Below are 19,981 nucleotides of genomic sequence, written 5' to 3' on the forward strand. Positions count from 1 at the left end.
GGATAAATAAACTGTGGTATGTCTAGATACTATTTAGTACTGAGTATTCCATGCTAAAATGAAGTGTGCTATCAAGCTGTGAAGAGATGGAGTAATCTGAGATGCATATTATTAAGTGACAGAAACCAATCTGCAGAGGCGACTACCTATGAAATGCTGCCAAATATATACTATTAAGGAAAAGATAATACCCTAGAGATGGAAAGAAATGAAGAAAAGAATGAGAACAATGAATCTATTGGGATGATACAACAATGGTGGACATACGTCATTAGTACTTGTCCAAATGCAGATTATCTACAAGAAAAGTAAGCCCTAAATAATTAGTATCTGTCTAGGATAGTCCTAGCAGAGGATCACAATAGCTCAATGACTATGTACATATGATCACAGAAGATGATACTAAGCAAAATGAACTCCAAGATATGGAAACAAGTGGTTTTTAATTGCTATTTTTAATGTACTGTGTGAAATTATTTTTTTTTCTTGCAATTTTCTTCCTTATGGTTTAGCCCGTTGTCACTGTATTTGATTTTGGTACCCTGGGCATTCTATATATGTGTATCTGAATCAGAGAAGGGAAGGGGAACATCAAAATGCTGACACAAAGGATAAAAGGTGAACCAATGCAAAAGCAATACTTATAAGACAATATGTTGTAAACTAACTATACAACTTGGGGGCGGGTGGAACTGGGGAGAAGGGAAGGTGCAAAAAATGAGGGAGGAGGTAACAAGTTTGACAAGAAATGTACTCACTACCTTAGGTATGTAACTATAACCCCTCTGTACATTACCTTGACAATAAAATTAAATTAAAAACAAAACAAAACAACAACAAACTAAGCCCTAATGTAAACTGTAGACTCCAAGCAGAAATAGTATGTGTTGTCAATCAGGAGATGGCTGAAATGGAGAAGGCTGTACATGTATGAGGGGGTAAGCAATCTATGGCAACCCTATATACTCCCTATTCATTTTTTTCTGTGAAATCTAAAACTGTTTTATAAGTGTCTTAAAATTAATTTTGCCATGCCAGGACTTAGTGATTCAGATCTAAAAATGTGAGGAAGATACTAAGGATCTATGTTTAGAAGATAAAAGACAAGACAAAAAAAAAAAGGAGGAATTGGAAAGCTGATTTTATGCAATGAGTTCTGTTCTAGTTAAGGCAAAGCAGCTTGTATAAGACTAATGTCCTTGCCAAGAACAATTAGGGAAGGTGGGATGAAACTTACAATATGGGCTACTTGAGCATCCAAAAGCTACCAAGGTAATCAGACCAAGATCTCAGAGAAGAGAGCTCGATATTAGGCACCACTTCTCTTTCCTGGCACTCATCAGTTTTGAAGGAGATCCTGGGAGCCTGAGCAACAAAGCAAAAGCTAAGTAGCTGAGAAACTGTGCAGAGCCTGGCAAAATCTCATAAAGCTGAGGAGACAAAGATGGAAGTTGAAAGAAGTGCCATAATTGGAGAAAGGACCCAGAAGAGCTACACTGGTAGTGTGCTAGATCTGCTCTGAATCAGTTCCTAAACGTTAGTTTTGCACACTTTCTTCCAACTCCATGTGTAACTTCAGCTTGAAATTGGCAATAGTGGAAGTATTTACGTTTTGGGAACTGGCAAATGCTACAGTTAGACTCCTTCCTTTGGTAGGTGTTAAACAACAGCAGACCACTGGCTGTAGTCAGAAAATTAGAGCAAGTAAGGAAATGAATCAATCCTTAGAAAGACTGAAAACTAATTCTTCAGATTAAAATAATCAGTTCTTACCTTCTGGTAGAGGCAGAAGCAAATCTTCATTGGAGGAAGATGCAATATAGTCAGAATCTAGAGGTATTTTCTTGTTTTGTTTTTATAAGCAATGGTCATTATTCAATAAAAATTACCAGGCACATGGAGATAGAATTGAGAATGGCAGAAGGAAGAAAACAAAACAAGGCAAAGACAAGGGAAACAAAGCTACACTGGATGCAGACACTGGAAAATTCCAAGAGCACTTTAAGAAGTCTGAGTAAGGGGCTGGGGATATAGCCTAGTGGCAAGAGTGCCTGCCTCGGATACACGAGGCCCTAGGTTCGATTCCCCAGCACCACATATACAGAAAACGGCCAGAAGCGGCGCTGTGGCTCAAGTGGCAGAGTGCTAGCCTTGAGCAGGAAGAAGCCAGGGACAGTGCTCAGGCCCTGAGTCCAAGGCCCAGGACTGGCCAAAAAAAAAAAAAAAAGAAGTCTGAGTAAAACATTAAAAAATCTATGGGAAAATATGAAAACCTTAACTAGAATACTGGAATCTAATAAGTTGTAATTCTTTAAGTAAAACATTGATGAAAGTTAGAAAGCCAATAAATGGGCTTAATAGCAAGTCAAAACAGATGTAATAGGGCTAGTGAATTAAACTAGTGCTTTCACAAACATGAATGTTCACAATTCATCCAGGTATGTGGGGGGGGGGGGGGGAGGAGATGAGTGTTTGTAGGCTGCTACCTGTCATAATTGGATCTGCAATATCCCCAAAGGCCATTTGCTGGGAGATGGAAGAACCTTTTGAGAAGGTGATGAACAGTGGAGAGAAGAGGCAGTTGGGGTCATGCCTCTGAAGGGGATACTGGCCTCTGTTCCCCTCTCTTTTACTTCTTGGATGCCATGAAGGAAGCAGCCTCCTTTGCCACATTTTCTTACCAAGACCAAATACCTAACCACAGGCCCAAAAGTCATGAGTCTGTGTACAAGAACCTCTAAAACTATGAGCCAAAAGAAACCTTTTCTCCTCATAAGTAGATTAAATAAGGTACTTTGTTGCAGTAACAGAAAGCGGATTGTCACATGGCCTCTGGTAAAAGCAGTGCTATGGCCCAGGCCACTGCTGCTCTGGGCTCATGGATGATACTGATTATCAAATACCAATGAAACTGGGGAAGAGAGGAAAATACAGACAAGTATATAACAGACATGGGGAACCATAATGAAAACACCTGACATGAATTATAGCTGAAACTTCCAAAGGAGAGATGAAAAGGGAAATATTGGAAGAGAGAATGGCTGACATTTCTAAGTCTTACAAAAGAGATCAGGGCACAGACAGAAAGAGCATAAAGGAGTCAAGCAAGATAAATACAAAGAAGAGTACTCTAGAGGGCGGCTAAAGAAGAGAAGAGTTGTCTTAGTCACACTAGACCTATTCATGGTGCTTTATGTCTAATATAGTAAACTTCAGTGAAAGCCAGGAAAACCCCACAAAACTCTGGAGTACATTGTTTAAGGAAACAATGCACACACAAACACAATGTGTATATGTACCACATACAAAGATTTGGTTAATATAATATTGAATGGATATATATCATTTTGATACTCATATATAAATATCTGCATACTAAAAATAGTAACAAGATTTAGGTTATTCCTTTTTCTGTTTACTCATAAAAACTTCTGAGAAAAAGTAATGGCAATGCATACGGTTTTGAAACAATAGAAATATCCCAGTTAAAAAAGTTCCATATCCTCATAAGGCTAATTTTACATTTTCTCCCTCTGGCCTATGAATCTAGAAATCAAATATTTGTTTTGAAACTATTCATCTCTAGAGCATTCTGGGAAATCAGGTTGCCTTTAGTATACCTCAAACTCGTGTATTTTGAGTCATATTATTCTTATATATATCTATGAACATGAAACGATGAACACTGAGCTTTACTGTGAAGGTAGTGTACTGCTGGGTGCATGAATGGAGTAGATGTGATTGGTAGACAGATGAGAATGTATCATATATATCCCATGGAGATGGAGGAAAAGCATGGGATTGTCCTAAGTAATAAATTATGAAAAACAGGGAGCTATAAAGGCTATTCGGTCACAGATATTTACTTTTACTTCATTCATTCATTTACTTTGTAGTGCTGCAGTTAGCACCCAGAGTAGTCTACCACTGAGCTGCATTCCCAGCCCTTGCTTACAGATATTTAAATGTTACTCAATTTTAAAACATCCAAATATTTATCATGTACATGCAAGTTAATTCTAGATAGTAATTTTAAAAAATATTTTAGGTCTTCTTCAAAAGAAGAAAAGGTGATATTTAGTTGCCTTCAGTCATTAACTCTTTCACCGTTCCCCACCCAATGTGGAATTCTCCTAGTATTTCGTAACTGAAGGGCTGGGTAGGCTCTGCAGCTGCATTTTTATAGCCACTGGAACAAACTGAGACATGACAAGGAAAGTATCTTACCACTTGTGCTGGGACTTGTTCTGCCTTTGCAGCAGGAGTTCCTGGTCTCGGGTAAAACTGGTTAATAAAGAGACTTGGAAATCTGTACTCCCCCACAAGTTTCACTGTTTCTTGAAAATCCTGATCTGTTTCTCCAGGAAAACCACAGATAATATCTGTAGCAATAGTTATTCCAGGAACCCTACAAAATAACAAAACAAAAACATAAAAATTTGAGTAGAAGCCATAATTATTTCATATCCCTTACACTTTAAATCGTATGAGTTTTAAAATTATATTATATATTGAGGAATGGAACCACTAGCAAATAGTTTTTAAACGCTCCAAATACTAAAAGTTAGCCACAAAAAACAGCGGTCCCTTGGGGATCATCAGAGATGCTTATGTCTAATTCCTTTTAAATAAGTCTTTGCTCTTGGCACTGCATTTCAGAGATGTTTCTGCTGTTATTTCTAGATCCATTGATTTTTTAGGTATATTATAGTAAGTGAGATACTAACTCCTAATGTACACTAGACTTCTCTCCCAACATAAACAATGTGCCATTTCCAGTTAAATTAATAGCATTTCTGGAGCTACAAAGGTATTGTTCACCAAAGAGCCCAGTGGTATATCACCAAGTTTTATTTTTCAAAGTTTTAGAGTTAATAATTATCTCTTTAAAATTATGCTTAATATTCTACATTCCTATGCTAGTGTTTTCCACAAGCTCCATCAGACCTATGGAAAACCAACACTGTTTTTTGAACACTGTATAATTCATCAGTCCACTGCTTTTTTTTCCTTTCTGAAAATACCACTTTCTGCTTTCTTCAGGTATGTACTGCTTTTACGATTAACTGCTGTTATCCTTAAAGGCTGCTTCTTGGTCTTCCTTTTTCTGCCATGTGTTCCTGGATGTATGTCTTCTTGATTCCTCATTCCCACCTCATCCTTCACGAGCATGTCTTCAGTGACAGGGCCAGCTTGCTGCCTCTTAGCATGTCTGAGCCTGTCTTCAGCCACATACCCAATCCACAGTGCAGTTGAGCTCCACTCCAAGCTGAAAATGATCACTTGTCAAGATTTGCATGTTTCCTTTTCTTGTGTTAAATATGGCATACCCAGATTCACTCTGATACATTTTTTTGTCTTATTTTGGTTTCAGTCTTGAATTTTTTAAGCAGTGCTGGGAACCGAACAAAGGGCCTAAGTACAAGCTAGGAGGAAGTGGCTTTGCCCTCCAGCTCTGCACACTTGTTTATTTACCTGGCCCCACTACTTTCCCTTGCCAACTTTTTGGGTAGCACCTTTATTTTCAATGTTTAAATTTCACAACACAATATGCCATGGATTAGGACTTTAAATGTTTGTACAAAGCACAATCTGGAGACTCATGGTTTATCCATCTATGATATTGTCTTATATTATTTCTATAATAATTTATCTTTCTTAGAGACTCTTTGCTATTGAATGTTGAAACTACTGGATTAATCCTTGGCTTTTTCTCTCATATTTTCCATGTATGTCCACTAGCTCTGTTTTCTGGATAATTTATCCATGCGCACTTTCCAGTTTTCTGCTAAAAGATGAATTCAATGCTGTAGCTTACATTTCTCAGCTCTCTTTCTCATTCTTCAACTCTCCTTTTCATAATATCCTGTCTTTGTTATAGAGATGGAACATCCTTTCTTACTTATCTGAGGATATCATTAAAGTCTTCCTATTTTTTTTCCTGCTCACTGGATTTGTACCAGTTTCTTCTAGATTCTTGTACTATGTTCTCTCTTACTAGTGGCTGAGACTTCTCATCACTGAACAGTAATACTTGCTTGCTGGGTTTTCACAGTTAGGTTCTTAGTGTGAGTGGGAAGTTGCCTTTGTTTTTGATAGGCCCAAATGTTAGTGGCTTGGGAGTCATTTTCTCTGTGGTCATTAGTTTCACCAAATGATGCTACAATACTATAATGTCCACTTGTATTTAACAGCATAATAATAACAGAATACTATTAAAAATTGTGAGCTGTGAATGAGCACAACATAGTAAGCATTTCAAATCATACAATGAATACCTATACCAAATTTCTGATCACATAATGCAGGTCTATAAAGAATGTCAATAGTTCTGTGGCATAAGAGAGAAAAAGGGATGTAAATAAAGAATGTCAGATTAATGAATTCCTAATTAAACCCACAGGTTTTGTACATGATGCATATTATGCCTGTATGGAAGAAGCAAGAAGAATTTGTTTCAGAAAATGTTTTATTCCTCTAATCTACTTTGTCTCATCTAGTGTTAATTTGGCTGAACTTTAATTAGTATACATTGCAAGGAGTGGGGCTTTTCTCTCTGATGATAAAAGAGACAGTTATACAGAAAAATAAACATTAGAAAATCATTTAAAAATCTTTCTGTGACATGAATATATTTTCCCCTTGTTCATATGTAATCATCAATCATATATTTGAAAATCTATTCATCGCTTATGCTTTTATAGTATGATGCATATTAAAAGATCATTTTTCTAGACAAAAGACATGACAGAAAAATTATATAAATATCTTTAGATAGTTAAACAAAGGGATTTCAATCTAACATGTCAGTTTATGAATACAATAAATCTTATATAATTTCCAATTAACTGGTTTACACTCGCCTTTTAACTAGTTCTGATCAAAAGAAATCCACAACTACAGTAAAAGTTATAGATAATAGATAATAGCAGATAATGATGGAGAAGCCCATCCTCCCCAGGAAATTAAAAAGAAATATAAGAAACTAAAATGATACAGATACAGGACAATTGGCTATTGTCCTGAGCTGTGTGCTGGAATGAATGTGGCAATAGATTATGGTGATTCCCAAAGGAAAGTCCCACACTGACTTCCTATCCTTCTTGAGCCATGAGTGGAGCTCAGTATTTTCTAACAACTGCTTATTTTGGTCTTCAGGTCCAGTGTGTTTGGGGGAAAGACAAATCTTTATAAGGATCATAATAATTGTTAAAGAAAGAGATGCTGAATATGAGAATGTATTGGATAATCTGTATGAAAAATGGACTGATACTCCAGGTGGGGAAGGGCTACTTTGAGTTATATTATTCAATAAGGAGAAATAGATTAATCAGTTTCTAACTATGTGAGAATATAGCTTGTAAGATGGGTTGGAAGTAGAGACTACTACACCTTAATATTAGATAAGGCTCATCTATACATTAATGCTAAATATGCAAATGATGACACTTATATTATTGAAAATAACTTGGTCTCTTAGGTGAACCTAAAACCTCATTTACACAGTTAATTGCCTAGCAAATATTTTTCCTCAGTAACAGACAATCACAGAAGTTTGACGTACAGAAAACTAACTTGATATCTGGTGACAAGTGGCTAAGTGGAAATTATAGGGAATGTAAAATAGAATATTAATATTAATTTAGGATGCTAATTCAGGGTAAACACTGTTTTTGAGAAGCTCTGAATTTTCAAAACACTCAAAACTTTGAAACTGTCCTTTCCATTTTATAAAGTATAATACATGCAATCACTAGGCAATATGTGCTCATAAACTCATAAAAACTTTCTATATTGGTGTTTTCATAGTAGTTCAGAAAATAATTCTGAAATAAACATGAAAACAAAAATGTTCAGGTAGCTTAAATAACAAAATTTTTTGACTCATTATTTTTTCTGTCTTATATTTACCAGCAAAATGTGTTTGTTAAACAGTTTAGGAACAAAAGATGGAAAAGTCTAATTATGCACATGACCTTGTCAGAAGCCATGTCACATTCAGTTATGAAACTGTCAGGTATGTAAAGCCAGAGTACCCCTTATTTGTTAGCCCTAGGCTGAGACTTAAGAAAACTCTTAAGAGTTAACTATTTTACCTTGAATAAAAACACACCTACACACACACACACACACTCCATTCTTAACATCTGAAATACCACTTAAAATATGTTTTAATTCATTTTCAGATTTTTCACTTATCATTTGGTGTGTTATTGGTATTTAATTCTGTAGGTCAAGAAGTTATGAGCTTCAAATTCTACATGTGAAAAATCAGGACTACTACATATGCTATGTACCTCAAAAGAAAGGGATAAAAATAATCAGCAAAGGATTGTAGCCACTGATAAAAGTAGTAAGTATAAACAAACATACATGATTTTTAAAAAGTTAGTTTAGTCATACTAAGATTTATTTCAAGACTACTGGATAGGAAGGGAAAAATATATCATGAACTGAGTGATAGAGTTAAAGTAGTTCTGAGATAGGAATTTGTAATTTAATGTTTGTGTTAGAAAGATGAGAAGTCAATAATTTAAGATTTCATTCTAAGAAACTACCATAGAAACACAAAGTGTATGCAAAGTAAAACAAAGAGAGAAAATAATATAAGCCAGAGAAAAAAAGTGCAATAGAAAACTACTAGGGAAAAAAAAAAATCAATGAATGTAAAAGGTTTATCTTTGAGAAAAAAATCCTAAAAATGACTATAGCATTAAATAGGATAATGAAAAAAGACATAAAAAACTTTAGGCATGAAGTGATATCCTCACCAAAGACATTATTAGCATTAAGAGAACACGCAGGGTATTATAAACAACTATATATCAATAAATTAAAAGTTTGGAAAATTCTTTGAAAGTAATAAACTGGAATGGAATTGAAAATGGAATAAAAAGACAATATAAATATACTTTTATCTATTACAAAATTGAATTAGTATCTTAATATTATATCATCAAAACAAAACATAACAAACCCCATGCCCAGATGGCCTGGGTTAAGTAAAAATTAAATAATATACTTGAGATTTTTTTTTTTGCCAGTACTGGGGATTGAACTTAGCCTCAAACTAATAAAAAGATGAATAACAACAACAACAAAACCAGCAGTAAAAGATATACACACATAGTAAAAGAGACATGTGCACCACAAGTTACCAAGTCATTAATAGTCAGGCAAAATACACTCAGTAGAATGGCTATATTGAAGAAAGGCTGGAAAAGAATACATATTGCTACATATGGAGAAACAAACTCTCATCAGTTATAGATGAGAACGTAAAATGGTGCATGAATTTTTGGGAAATGGTACTGGAAATCTTAACACTTATGTGACCTAGGATTCCATTTCTAAGTTATTTACTCAAGAAAAATAAACACATATAGCCCCACAGACTTCTGTGTGAATTTTCTCAGTGTTATTCTTCATAGTAGAACCAACTGGAAACAGTTTAGAGGTCTAGCAACTGTTGAGGGGGTACACCAAATGTGGCATTGCCATAGAACGAAACTGACTTACAAATAAAAGGTCATACACCAAGATGCAAGCATCTCAAAAACATTCTCAAGTACAAGAAGAAAGACATGAAGGATCCCTTATGATTCTATTTATATACTATTTCTAGATCAGGGTTGCTTGGATTTACAGTTAGGGAGCACAACTACCTGCAAACAGGCGTAATGAAAGCATTCTAAAAGTGAATTGTGGTGATAGTTTGATAGTTGCACAAATGAGTATATTCACAAAGAAAACCTACAAAGCATATGCTTCTACCAGGCGAACCTTCAATCCTGTCTAAATTATACCCATGATTTGGAGTGGAAATGCTTTCTTTTGTTTTGTTTTGTTTTTTTGGCCAGTCCTGGGCCTTGGACTCAGGGCCTGAGCACTGTCCCTGGCTTCTTCCCGCTCAAGGCTAGCACTCTGCCACTTGAGCCACAGCGCCGCTTCTGGCCGTTTTCTGTATATGTGGTGCTGGGGAATCGAACCTAGGGCCTCGTGTATCCGAGGCAGGCACTCCTGCCACTAGGCTATATCCCCAGCCCTGGAAATGCTTTCTAAAGACAGAGAGAACAAAAGAGTCAAGCCTCTAACGTTCTTGTAAAGAAGTCTTCAGGGCTGAACAACTGACAAGACACAGGAAAAGAATAAAATGAGTGGACAAAGAAGGGCAAAAGGGAAAGATTTGCTTTCTTTGTTCTGCTTTTTGCCAGTCCAGGAGCTTGAACTCAGGGCCTGAGCATTGTCCCTGGCTTCTTTTTGCTCAAGGCTAACACTCCACCACTTAAGCCACAGCTCCACTTCCAGCTTTTACATATATATGTGGTGCTGAAGAATCGAACCCAGGGCTTCATGTATACAAGGCGAGCATTTTACCACTAGGCCATATTCCCAGCCCCAGTGAAAGATATTCAAAGGCAGAAAAGGGTATGTTCAGGACATGAAGTCACTCATGGATTTAAAGAAAGCAAATTTAGACTTATTTTCCCAGTACAATCCAATGACAGAAAGGAAGGAATTACTCTCTTCATACTGACAAAAGGAACTTAGGAGAAACAATTCAACATATTAATATCAAGTCAGAATTTTTTCAGTAATATTAACTTTACTCTCATAGTTTTATAAAGAAAAATTCTAAATGATGTGGGCTCAACGAAGAAAAAGCATACAACCTCTAAAAGAAGAAGAAAAAATTATAGCTAGGTGCTGAACTGTTATTATTAGTGCTCAAGACCAGTGTAGCTTGGGAGTTCATTTCTGGTCTTTTGCATGCTCCTGGGCAGCTCACTATGGCAGAAGTATCCATAGATCTGTTTAATGAGTTAGTACACAGGGCTCATGATGGCCAGAGTGTTCAACATATATTAACCATGAATATCAAAACCCTGAAGAGAGATGTTAACAACTATCACTTATAAAAACATAAGTGCCAGACACTATGCTAACAACCTCTATTTTGTTGAGGAAGAGTCAGTGTCAGATTCCATGAGAAACAGGAAAAGTACCACCAGAAAGAAGCATGAAAGCACTACTAAGTTACAGATAAGTTTTTGGGGCGTGGGGTGGGGGTAAGTCCTGGAGGTTGAACTCAGAGCTTGGGCACTGTCCCTGGGCTTTTTTGCTCAAGGCTAGCTAGCACTCTACCACTCAGAACCACAGTTCCACTTCTGTTTTTTGGTGGTTAATTAGAGATAAGAATCTCAAGGGTATTCCTGCCTGGGCTGGCTTCAAACTGTGATCCTCAGATCTCAGTCTCCTGAGGATTACAGGTGTGTGCCACCAGTGACTAGCCAGAATCAGTTTTAAGTAACAGAAAAATCTGATCTGAAGACTTGATTACTCATTACCCAAAGTGATCTTCCTAACCTACGTGACTCATACCCTTAAAAAGTCAATGTGCTATAAGTACTGGCTCATCAAAGTTATTATTAGTAATAGTTTTTATATAGCCATTTTCTATACTATAGTGAGCCCTACCTGATACTCTGGAATTGTATTTTAAAGGGAAGACACCTGGGGTCTATATAAGTTAAACTATTTATGAACAGTTATTAGGTCATTGCTGGTACAATCTGAATTCAAATCTGAAATTTCCAACCCAACTGTTGCTGTTTTTACTATTCACTTTGAGTAAAAATGTACTTTAAACCTAACTGGTTACTGATTGAATTTATTCCAAGATATAGCTTATTTTTTGTCTTTATCATTGTCATTATTCATCAAGAAACAAGTAGATGTTATTATTCCTTTGGCAGATAGGTCTGAGATGAGGAGCAACAATAATGTCAGAAGAAACCAGCATTTAGACATAGACAGACTTTGGCTACTGGTTACCAGAGTTGTTATTAGACATACTCAATCTCAGGCTATCTTCTACTACACATGCCTGCCTGCATGGCTGTTAGGATGGAAGGAGGTAATGAAAGAAAGGAATTTAAGCTTGCAATTGATAGACAGTTGGTGCTTAATGACTGTCAGATTCTCTAAGAGGCTAATCGAAGTGAGGAAATCCACCTGCCCAATTGCTCTGAACCTGGACTTCCCCTACCTCACACCTACAGCCTGTATTTCTGCTCCCATTTGAGGTTACCTGGTCTCACAGGTATTACATAGCAGCAGCATAGGATGAGAACATGGAAGATAAAGAGACCTTAAAATATAATCAGTTTGTCTTTATCACAAATGATATTAACTAAAATTGGAAGAAGCTGACATTTGGTGAGCTGGTTTATGTGTAAAGTGTAAGGAATTTTAAAAGCCTCCAGATCTGAATAACATTCTGGCTACAGGGAAATGTGACAAAAGTCCTAAAATATCTAATGAATGGATCCTATTGGCATTTCATATTTCTGAAAGTTTACAATATTAAAAGAGATTGCACAAATAAAAATGGGCCACTACAAGTTGAAAATTAAAAAATAATCTTGCCTCAAGGTTTTACATAAAAGTAACCTGCTTAAGTCAGGCACAGATGGCTCATTTCCACCTAGACAAAAGGCGGACACTGGAGTTTGAAGCTAGCCAGGTCAGAACAAAAGCATAGGTAAAAATGGAGCTGGAGGCATCGCCCCAGTGGTAGAATGCCAGTCGAGTGAGCAAGCATGAGGCCCTGAATTCAAGTCATGGCACAGGAAACAAAAAGTAATCAGCTTAAAGGGAAGTTTTTTATGCAATTTTCTATTTGGAAGTTTGCTTAAATAAATAGATTACTTTCTTCCCTCCTTCCTCCGTTCCTTCGTTCCTCCCTCCCTTCCATCCACCTATTCTTTAATTACCGAGTTCACAGCTTAAGGAGCTAGAAGCACCCTCTTAATGTAAACTGTCTTACCCTGAGGATGGTAGAGTGGCATGTTTCCAATCGATGAAGATTAAACTAATGGATGAAGACTAAAGAAAGAAATTAACCAATAAAGTGCTTTGCCAACACTTCTTTGTTTTTGGTTACACCACTCAATTTCTTCGGTGTCAGGGCCTTTTCTAGTTGTACATAAAATTTTATGTGTATTTTTCTTGCAGGAGTGGTCATAATGTTCTTCTGATTCTTTAAAAAATTTATTGTTCTTATAAAGGTGATGTACAGAGGGGTTGCAGTTATGTAAGTCAGGTAAAGAGTACATTTCTTTTTGGACAATGTCATACCTTCCCTTGCTTTCTTCTAATTCTTAATGGCACATAAGACCCAAATGAGATTAATAACCATTTCTGGGAGTACTTTTAGATCAACCAAACATATTAAGAAAATAGATTATAGGGCAGTAAGGTGATCTTTGATCTAATTACAATCTGTGCATTATACATTTCCCCTAAAACAAAGAAGGTAAGGTAGCCAACTAATCTGAGTTGAAATTGCAGTAAAAGATTCAGTAGGATCTTGAGTCATAAGATGTCACTTGCTTGGTGGGCAAATAGACACAGGTCAGGTGTAAGCAATTTCATATAGTTAAGTATTACAGAAGGTAACGAATATAAAATAAGTCCTCACTCATTTAGAAGCTGATGCAAACTGGTGTTTTCTAACATCCATCTAATCAGTTTCTTAGGTTCAATATCCTTTATTAGAAATACTAGTGTCATTTTTCTTCCTGTAACTTCCTGATCACATTTACACATCAGATTCTCTAATATAATCAATGAGCCAATTAGTAATAAAAAGACAGGCCTTCAAAAACCCTCAACCTTACTTCTCTGCAAATGATGACTAAGAACATAAACAATATAAATGTATTTCCATAAATAAACAATTATGAATTTGTTTCATAGAATATCTATAAAAAAATTTGGCCCTAAGAGAAGTTTAAACCTACTCGTTGAAAAAAACCAAAACAACACTTTATCACATACCAGACAAAATCTTCTTGCTAGCAAATACATTAATGACATATGATATTCATAATAAAAGATCGACATTCAATACCTCTCAGAAAAGCTTGGTACCAAATAGTTTCTTAAAGTTATTTCCTATTTTTGAAAGCAATAAAACTTTCAATAACCTAAAAATATCTAGTTAAATTTGATCATTTAGTGAAATCATTTAAATTTGATCCAATTTTACTGTTTCACTGTAAAATATCATGTGTGACAGAAGGGAAGGACACAATAGCAAATGACTTGCTAACATTTTGCAAATGAGACTATAACTTAAAAGGACAAAACCAACCCAAAAAGTGTCTTAAATCCCTGTACCAAAAATTGCTCAAGTATATGGGAAAATTGTTTCTAGACTCAGAAAGAAAAGTGGCTTTAAAAACAGTGCTTTAACAAAACTAAGAAGGGTGGGGACAAGTAGAAAAGGCAACACAAGAGATTTAGTGTCATCTATTACTTTCCTAAACACAATGTGAATCCAAAATATACAGTTTGGCTTCAAGTAAAAGTCAAATGAATCATCACTGTTAACGAAAAATTAAATAACTACGATGTTAAGTGAGTTTTTCTCCCAGTAACACTAGGCTTACATTCCATGGCAAATATTTTGGAATGAACACAAAGCCTTACATAAGACCAAAGATATTGCTTTAAAAATTAAAAGTAAGCATACTGGATAATACTATTATGATAGTTAAAAGGAACCATATTAAATTTCACAGAATTTTTATACATGTTATTAAAATCATTTTCTGACACTGCTGGACGGAGGGAAGGTATTTGATGTCTATGGTACTGTTAACACAATTCTTATATGAGTTTTTCTGTTGCCATGGCAACATGAATTATAAGGTTCAATGAAGCTGAATTCAGTAATGTGTATTTTTCTGTTATTCAAGGTGAAAGGAAATGAAACATTTCGAACATTCATAAACGGCAGCAAATGTCTGAATTCCATTTAGAGATAAGATGATAATTACTAAAGTAATTAGAATTCTTCCTGGATGGAATTATTTTGCACACAGTGGAAATTCAGATTTGGGAATGAAAGCAGGGGCCAAAGTATATTCAGCATCAGTAATTAATTATAGTACAAACCAATATGCCATTCTGATACCCTGGAACCGACCATACCTGCTTCTGACTGCTTCTGACTACAATAGCAAGGAAGGCTGGCCCCCGGCCTCATCCCTTAAGTCAGAAAGATAAAGTAGGTGAAATCATTTTATTCAAGAGAAAATCCAATTATAGAAATAATCAACTTTCCCCTCTTGCTTTATTTTTTCATATTTGAAAGGGCATTCACATTAGCAGAACCAATTAAAAGAATATTTTCTTCCTTTAAGGACAGGGTAAAAACTACAAAGTTGGGCAAGTTTCTTAAATCTTGTAAAATTAAACTTTGAGGAAAACCACTTATTGAAATTTTAGACACTCAAACCAAGATCACAGCATTCTTTAATGGAAAAGCTAATTGGAAGGTACTAAATACCAGGTCTCAGGAAGAACAACTAAAGAGAATTTTACAATCACAACAGAGTTGCCTCTACTATCCAGCGCATTATTTAAGAAGAAATCAACCGAACTATTACTTTCAATAGATGAGTTCTATAGCATGCAGACATTACACTGAAGCCAGACCTGGTGAGTTCTACCTGTATCTTAGCCACTTACTTAGGAGGCAGAAATCAGAGGGATGGTGGTTTGAGGCCAATCTCTCAACTAGCAAGTCAGGCTTTGGTGGAACATATGTATAATCCTGGCGACTAAGAGGCATATAGGTAGGAGGATAGAGGTCTAAGGCCAGGCTTACTTGGAAAATAACTGAAGCAACAAAATGGCTCAGGCTGTACGTCAAGTGGTAAAGTAGTGACCAGTAAGTCTGAGGCCCTGAATTCAAACTCTAGTACCAACAAAGATTTAAAAACAGACAGCTTTATACTTTCCAGTCATATACCATCCTAAAGTACAATGTGTGCAGGCATCATCATAAATCAGACAAAATATGGATAAGTGTATGTGTATATTTGTGTGTGTGTTACTGCTCTCTAGCACCATCTCACCAAGACACATCATTGTGCAATCTCCTCATACCTATGCAAAATGATTTTCTCTTGGCATGTGTTGGGGTCCATCTTTCTCGCCTTGATGGAAGGGGCTTGATGCACCTCCCCCAGCTGGGGAATGTGGCCCTTCCATCCTCTCTACATTGGAATCCGGAGAAACCGGTTGGGCAAATAGACCCCCGACTTAGCTGGCAGCCAGCCTGGCGCCTACCAGCCCCGCCCTGGTTTGGCGCGCTCAGAGTGACGTAGCCCCTTGGAGGTCAAGTGACCAGCCCCTTGGGACTCAGGTGACAGCCGCTTAGCCTATGGGAATCCTGGCCAACCCCCTCCTTCGGAATCATCTCCCCTTGTCCTTCTCTCAATAAAGTTAGTTCGCTCTCAGAAGCTTACTCCGTGGTCTATGTACGCTAGCTCCCGGGGTAGGATAGCAGTCACATTGCCACGCGGGTCGTGCGCACGCCAGGCCGGAGTCACCCCTACGTCTCACCCTGACAGACCTGCAGGCCGAGGGTTAGGGGAGAGGACGATACGAGGGTAATAAGAGAGAAAGGAATAAGCATTTGAGCCGGGTCAGAGAAAGCAGCCCCAACAGGCATGTTCTCTCATGGTCCCTGGTTGGAGGCCCTGTGCCGGTCTGCTCCTGTCTTCCTGGTACTTATTACATCTGGCTCCTCCTGACCTGTCACCTCCTGATAGGACTCCTAGTAGACAAGGGAGGCTTTGGTCTGCATCCCTACACTGCAGAAGCAAGGAAGAACCCCACAGGGAGTGGAGGCTCCAAAGAAGTGACCACTGAATGCGTGTGCAGGGCTCTGAGAGCCAGGGCAAAGACAGCAAGGTGAGTGAGTGAATCCAGCATAGCAACAGGCCTTATTCACCTTTGGATAACTCATCCCTGCATGACTAATGAGGCTCCATATTTTACTTTGAAGATCTACAAGTTCAGGGGGACTGGGGAGTGGAGATCCCCTGGGCTTTTTAATAACTAGCTCTCCGTGAGGAAAGTTCAGACACATGGGCACTGAGGCCAATCTGGTTTCTTTCAATGATGTCATCATTTCTCAGGTGAAGACTTTAGTTAACTAATGTAGTATTTAACAAAACTGTTTCATCTTAGATTTTTGTTTATAGTAATAGAAATATTGAGGGCTGAGTCAAGTCTCTCATGAAATAACTCGAAGTGTTGGACAAATTGGAGTTAGAGCTAGGAGGAAGGGTGAAACACAGAGTGATGGAAGCAGAGGGAAGAGGATTCTCGGCAGTGCTGCCTCTGCTCTTCCAGGAATGAGTCTGCCATTCTAAAATCCCATGCTCTCTGGAGGACACATCTGCACCAGTACTCACACATGAAAGTCCACAGGAACCACAGAGGTGAGGGATAGAAGTGGCCAAAAACCTTTCCCACAGGAAAGTCACAGGCACCTTGCCTGCCCATGAGACGCTCTGGCCTTTCTGCCAAGGGCATGTCATGTTCTTGGATCCCCATTTGGCCCATGCCTGGCTGGCCTGTCATTGTGGTTATTTTCCAGTTCTCAGAGCCACATAGCCCTGCCCAGCCACGCGTCAGTGCCCCAGAACACTCCGTGGCTCCTGCTGACTCTGAGTAACTCCATCTGCTCCAGTGCCCACAGCTGCTCTGGGAAGCCAGCCGTCCCCCCTCACACGGGGTCAGCAGCATTGCCAGGCTCCAGTCACTTTCCTGCTGATGGGAGCTGCCCCTCCCAAGATGCTTCAACACTCAAGAACAAAGCCTCCATGCTAGGTGACAAAAGGACACAACAATCTCCAAGTCATCGTTTAGGGAAGAAAACAGTATTAGTTACTCATGAATTAGCTCACTATTGTGTTGAAATGGTGACATTTTCTGACTTTAGTCTTTCTGAAATCATATTACACTTAGGAATGCTTGTATCTTTAGTACTTCTCAAATACTGAGTCATCTATAAGAGACAATACATTTTTCCTCAGTTTAGAAATGTGGCAATGGAAGTACAGAGAGGTTCAGTAACCTTGCCTCAAATGGCAAAGCAATAAGCAGTAGAGCCTGTATCTAGATCCTTGAGGTTTGCTTTCAGTTTGCAGGGCTTAAATGATAGCTGCCTTCTACACTGGATGGTGACTACTGAGTGGTACTAAATACACACTTATGCTAGAAGGCCCCCTTCCCTGACAACAGTGATTACCAGATGTCACTGTACAGTGGGCTTGTCTGAGATGGTAAAAGCACTAGTGTTGGCTGATGACCCCGTAGCTACTAAAAACAACTCTCGTGGACATTCTCTTTGCATCTGTGCCTCCCCTATGAAATGCCTACTCTCACATTCAAAGACAAGGGCACTAAGAAGGCACTTGATCATGGTGATGGACCCACAGTGCAGGGGGAAGGCCAAGGAATAGGATTTCCAGATCTTGGGGCTTTCTTTATACAGATGTTTTAGCCAAGGAAAAGAAGTATAGGGGAAAAAAAGCCCTTTGCACATAGCATGTCTGTGCCAACAGCTAACAAAAAAGATCCACATTAAAGCTTGTGTTTCATCCTACTCATATTCAGTGGTGCCAAAATGAGGACAAGAGCAAGTTTAGAACAATTAGTGGATGCAGCTTCCCGGCTCTGGGAGAAAACAAATATTGCATGAATGTTTTAACATCAAGCCCGAAGTCCCCAGGGCCTCGTGAAGAGCACTCGTTACCTTACCTTTGGCAAAGGAACTGGAGCAACCTTCAGATTTCTATAGCAGTGTGGCATAACAAATCTGGCATCATTCACAGGCCACGCGTGTACAAAAAAAAATGCTATTCCACCCAAGAAACCCACATTCAAGTAGTGACCACAAAGAACAATGCTCCTGTTCCTTCTCCTTTATGGCACCTGCTTCTCTGGTTTCTTCCTGGCACCCATCTCCAGTGTTTCCCTAGGAGGAGGTGGCCTTTAGGAGGTGACTAAGTCTTTGGAGGAGGGAGTAGCATACCCTTGGGAAAAGGCTGGAGGTTGAAGGAAGAGCTCTCTTGCCCTGTGTCCATCCATGTGGGAGCACCTACTCTGTGCCACTTATGAGACACGCCCGCACAGATATTAAGCTTTCTGGCTCTTGATCGTGGACTTCTGGCCTCTAGATGTGGGAGAAATGCATTTCTGTTGTCTACAAATACTGCTGTCAGTACTTTGTCATAGGAGCAGGGAGGGACTCAGACCAAAATGTCAACACCTTCGGTTAATTTGCAGATATTCAGAAAGGTAAAGATTTTGCACAGAGAAAGCAAGAGTTGAACACTGAGTAACTGTCTCTTTACCCTGCTGAATAATCCTTGAAAATCATTTAGAATAGCAAACCAATACTTTTATTACCCTTTCTATTTGTGAATGATTAGTTTTAGCACAACACAGATACATTTATTAATAAGTTTTGTATATACAAATTGGTTAGGCTAGCTCACAGAAAGGAATTAGTAAAGGACAGAATCTTGCAAGTAAGTGTGCAAATGTGAGTGACACTACCAGCCTGACAATCTACCCTGATAAAGCCCTGACTTAAAGAGAGTTGCATTCAATCCAACCATGAATAGAACCTGTTGGAACAAAGTGGGAGAAAGGATGGCAGGGTAAGGATTCAGTCTATCTGGGCAGCTCCATTTCCAGCCAACAGCACCAGGTTCTGACCAAAAAAGTTGCTAAACACCAGGGGCTAAGAGACAATGATGACTATATCTGAGCAATGACCCAAGTCATTTCCTGAATACAAAGGCACATATTCCACATAGCTGTGAAGAAAACATTGCTTGTGATTGTATGCAGATACCTGCACTGAATGAAAACATAAATAAATAAAGTAACAGAAATGACTCTGAGGTAGCAAGATGCAAAGGCAAGCACTGCCTCTGACACAGGGGTGATGGATGGAATGAAAATGTGGAGATAAATGGTGACTGCATGAGGCCATGACCCACTGCTGAAGGCATTTCAAAGTGCTGAACTGGCCACCTTGCAGACGTACCTATGGATGCTGCCCAGGAACTGTCCCTGGAGAAGAGAAATGGAATGGAAAGCCAAC

General features: G+C 38.2%; 1 protein-coding gene across 3 annotated transcripts in view; it reads right to left on the reverse strand.

Annotated features, from left to right (window-relative positions):
- Window positions 1-19,981, reverse strand: part of Cdkal1 (CDK5 regulatory subunit associated protein 1 like 1) — a 533,240-nt gene that overhangs the window by 138,529 nt on the left and 374,730 nt on the right. For all 3 annotated transcript variants that reach the window (XM_048348394.1, XM_048348392.1, XM_048348393.1), the window contains one exon: window positions 4,228-4,408. In XM_048348394.1, the coding sequence (XP_048204351.1) occupies window positions 4,228-4,408 (181 nt within the window). The remainder of the gene's footprint in view (window positions 1-4,227; window positions 4,409-19,981) is intronic.

Source organism: Perognathus longimembris, chromosome 6, assembly GCF_023159225.1.
Source record: "Perognathus longimembris pacificus isolate PPM17 chromosome 6, ASM2315922v1, whole genome shotgun sequence".
NCBI lineage: Eukaryota > Metazoa > Chordata > Mammalia > Rodentia > Heteromyidae > Perognathus > Perognathus longimembris.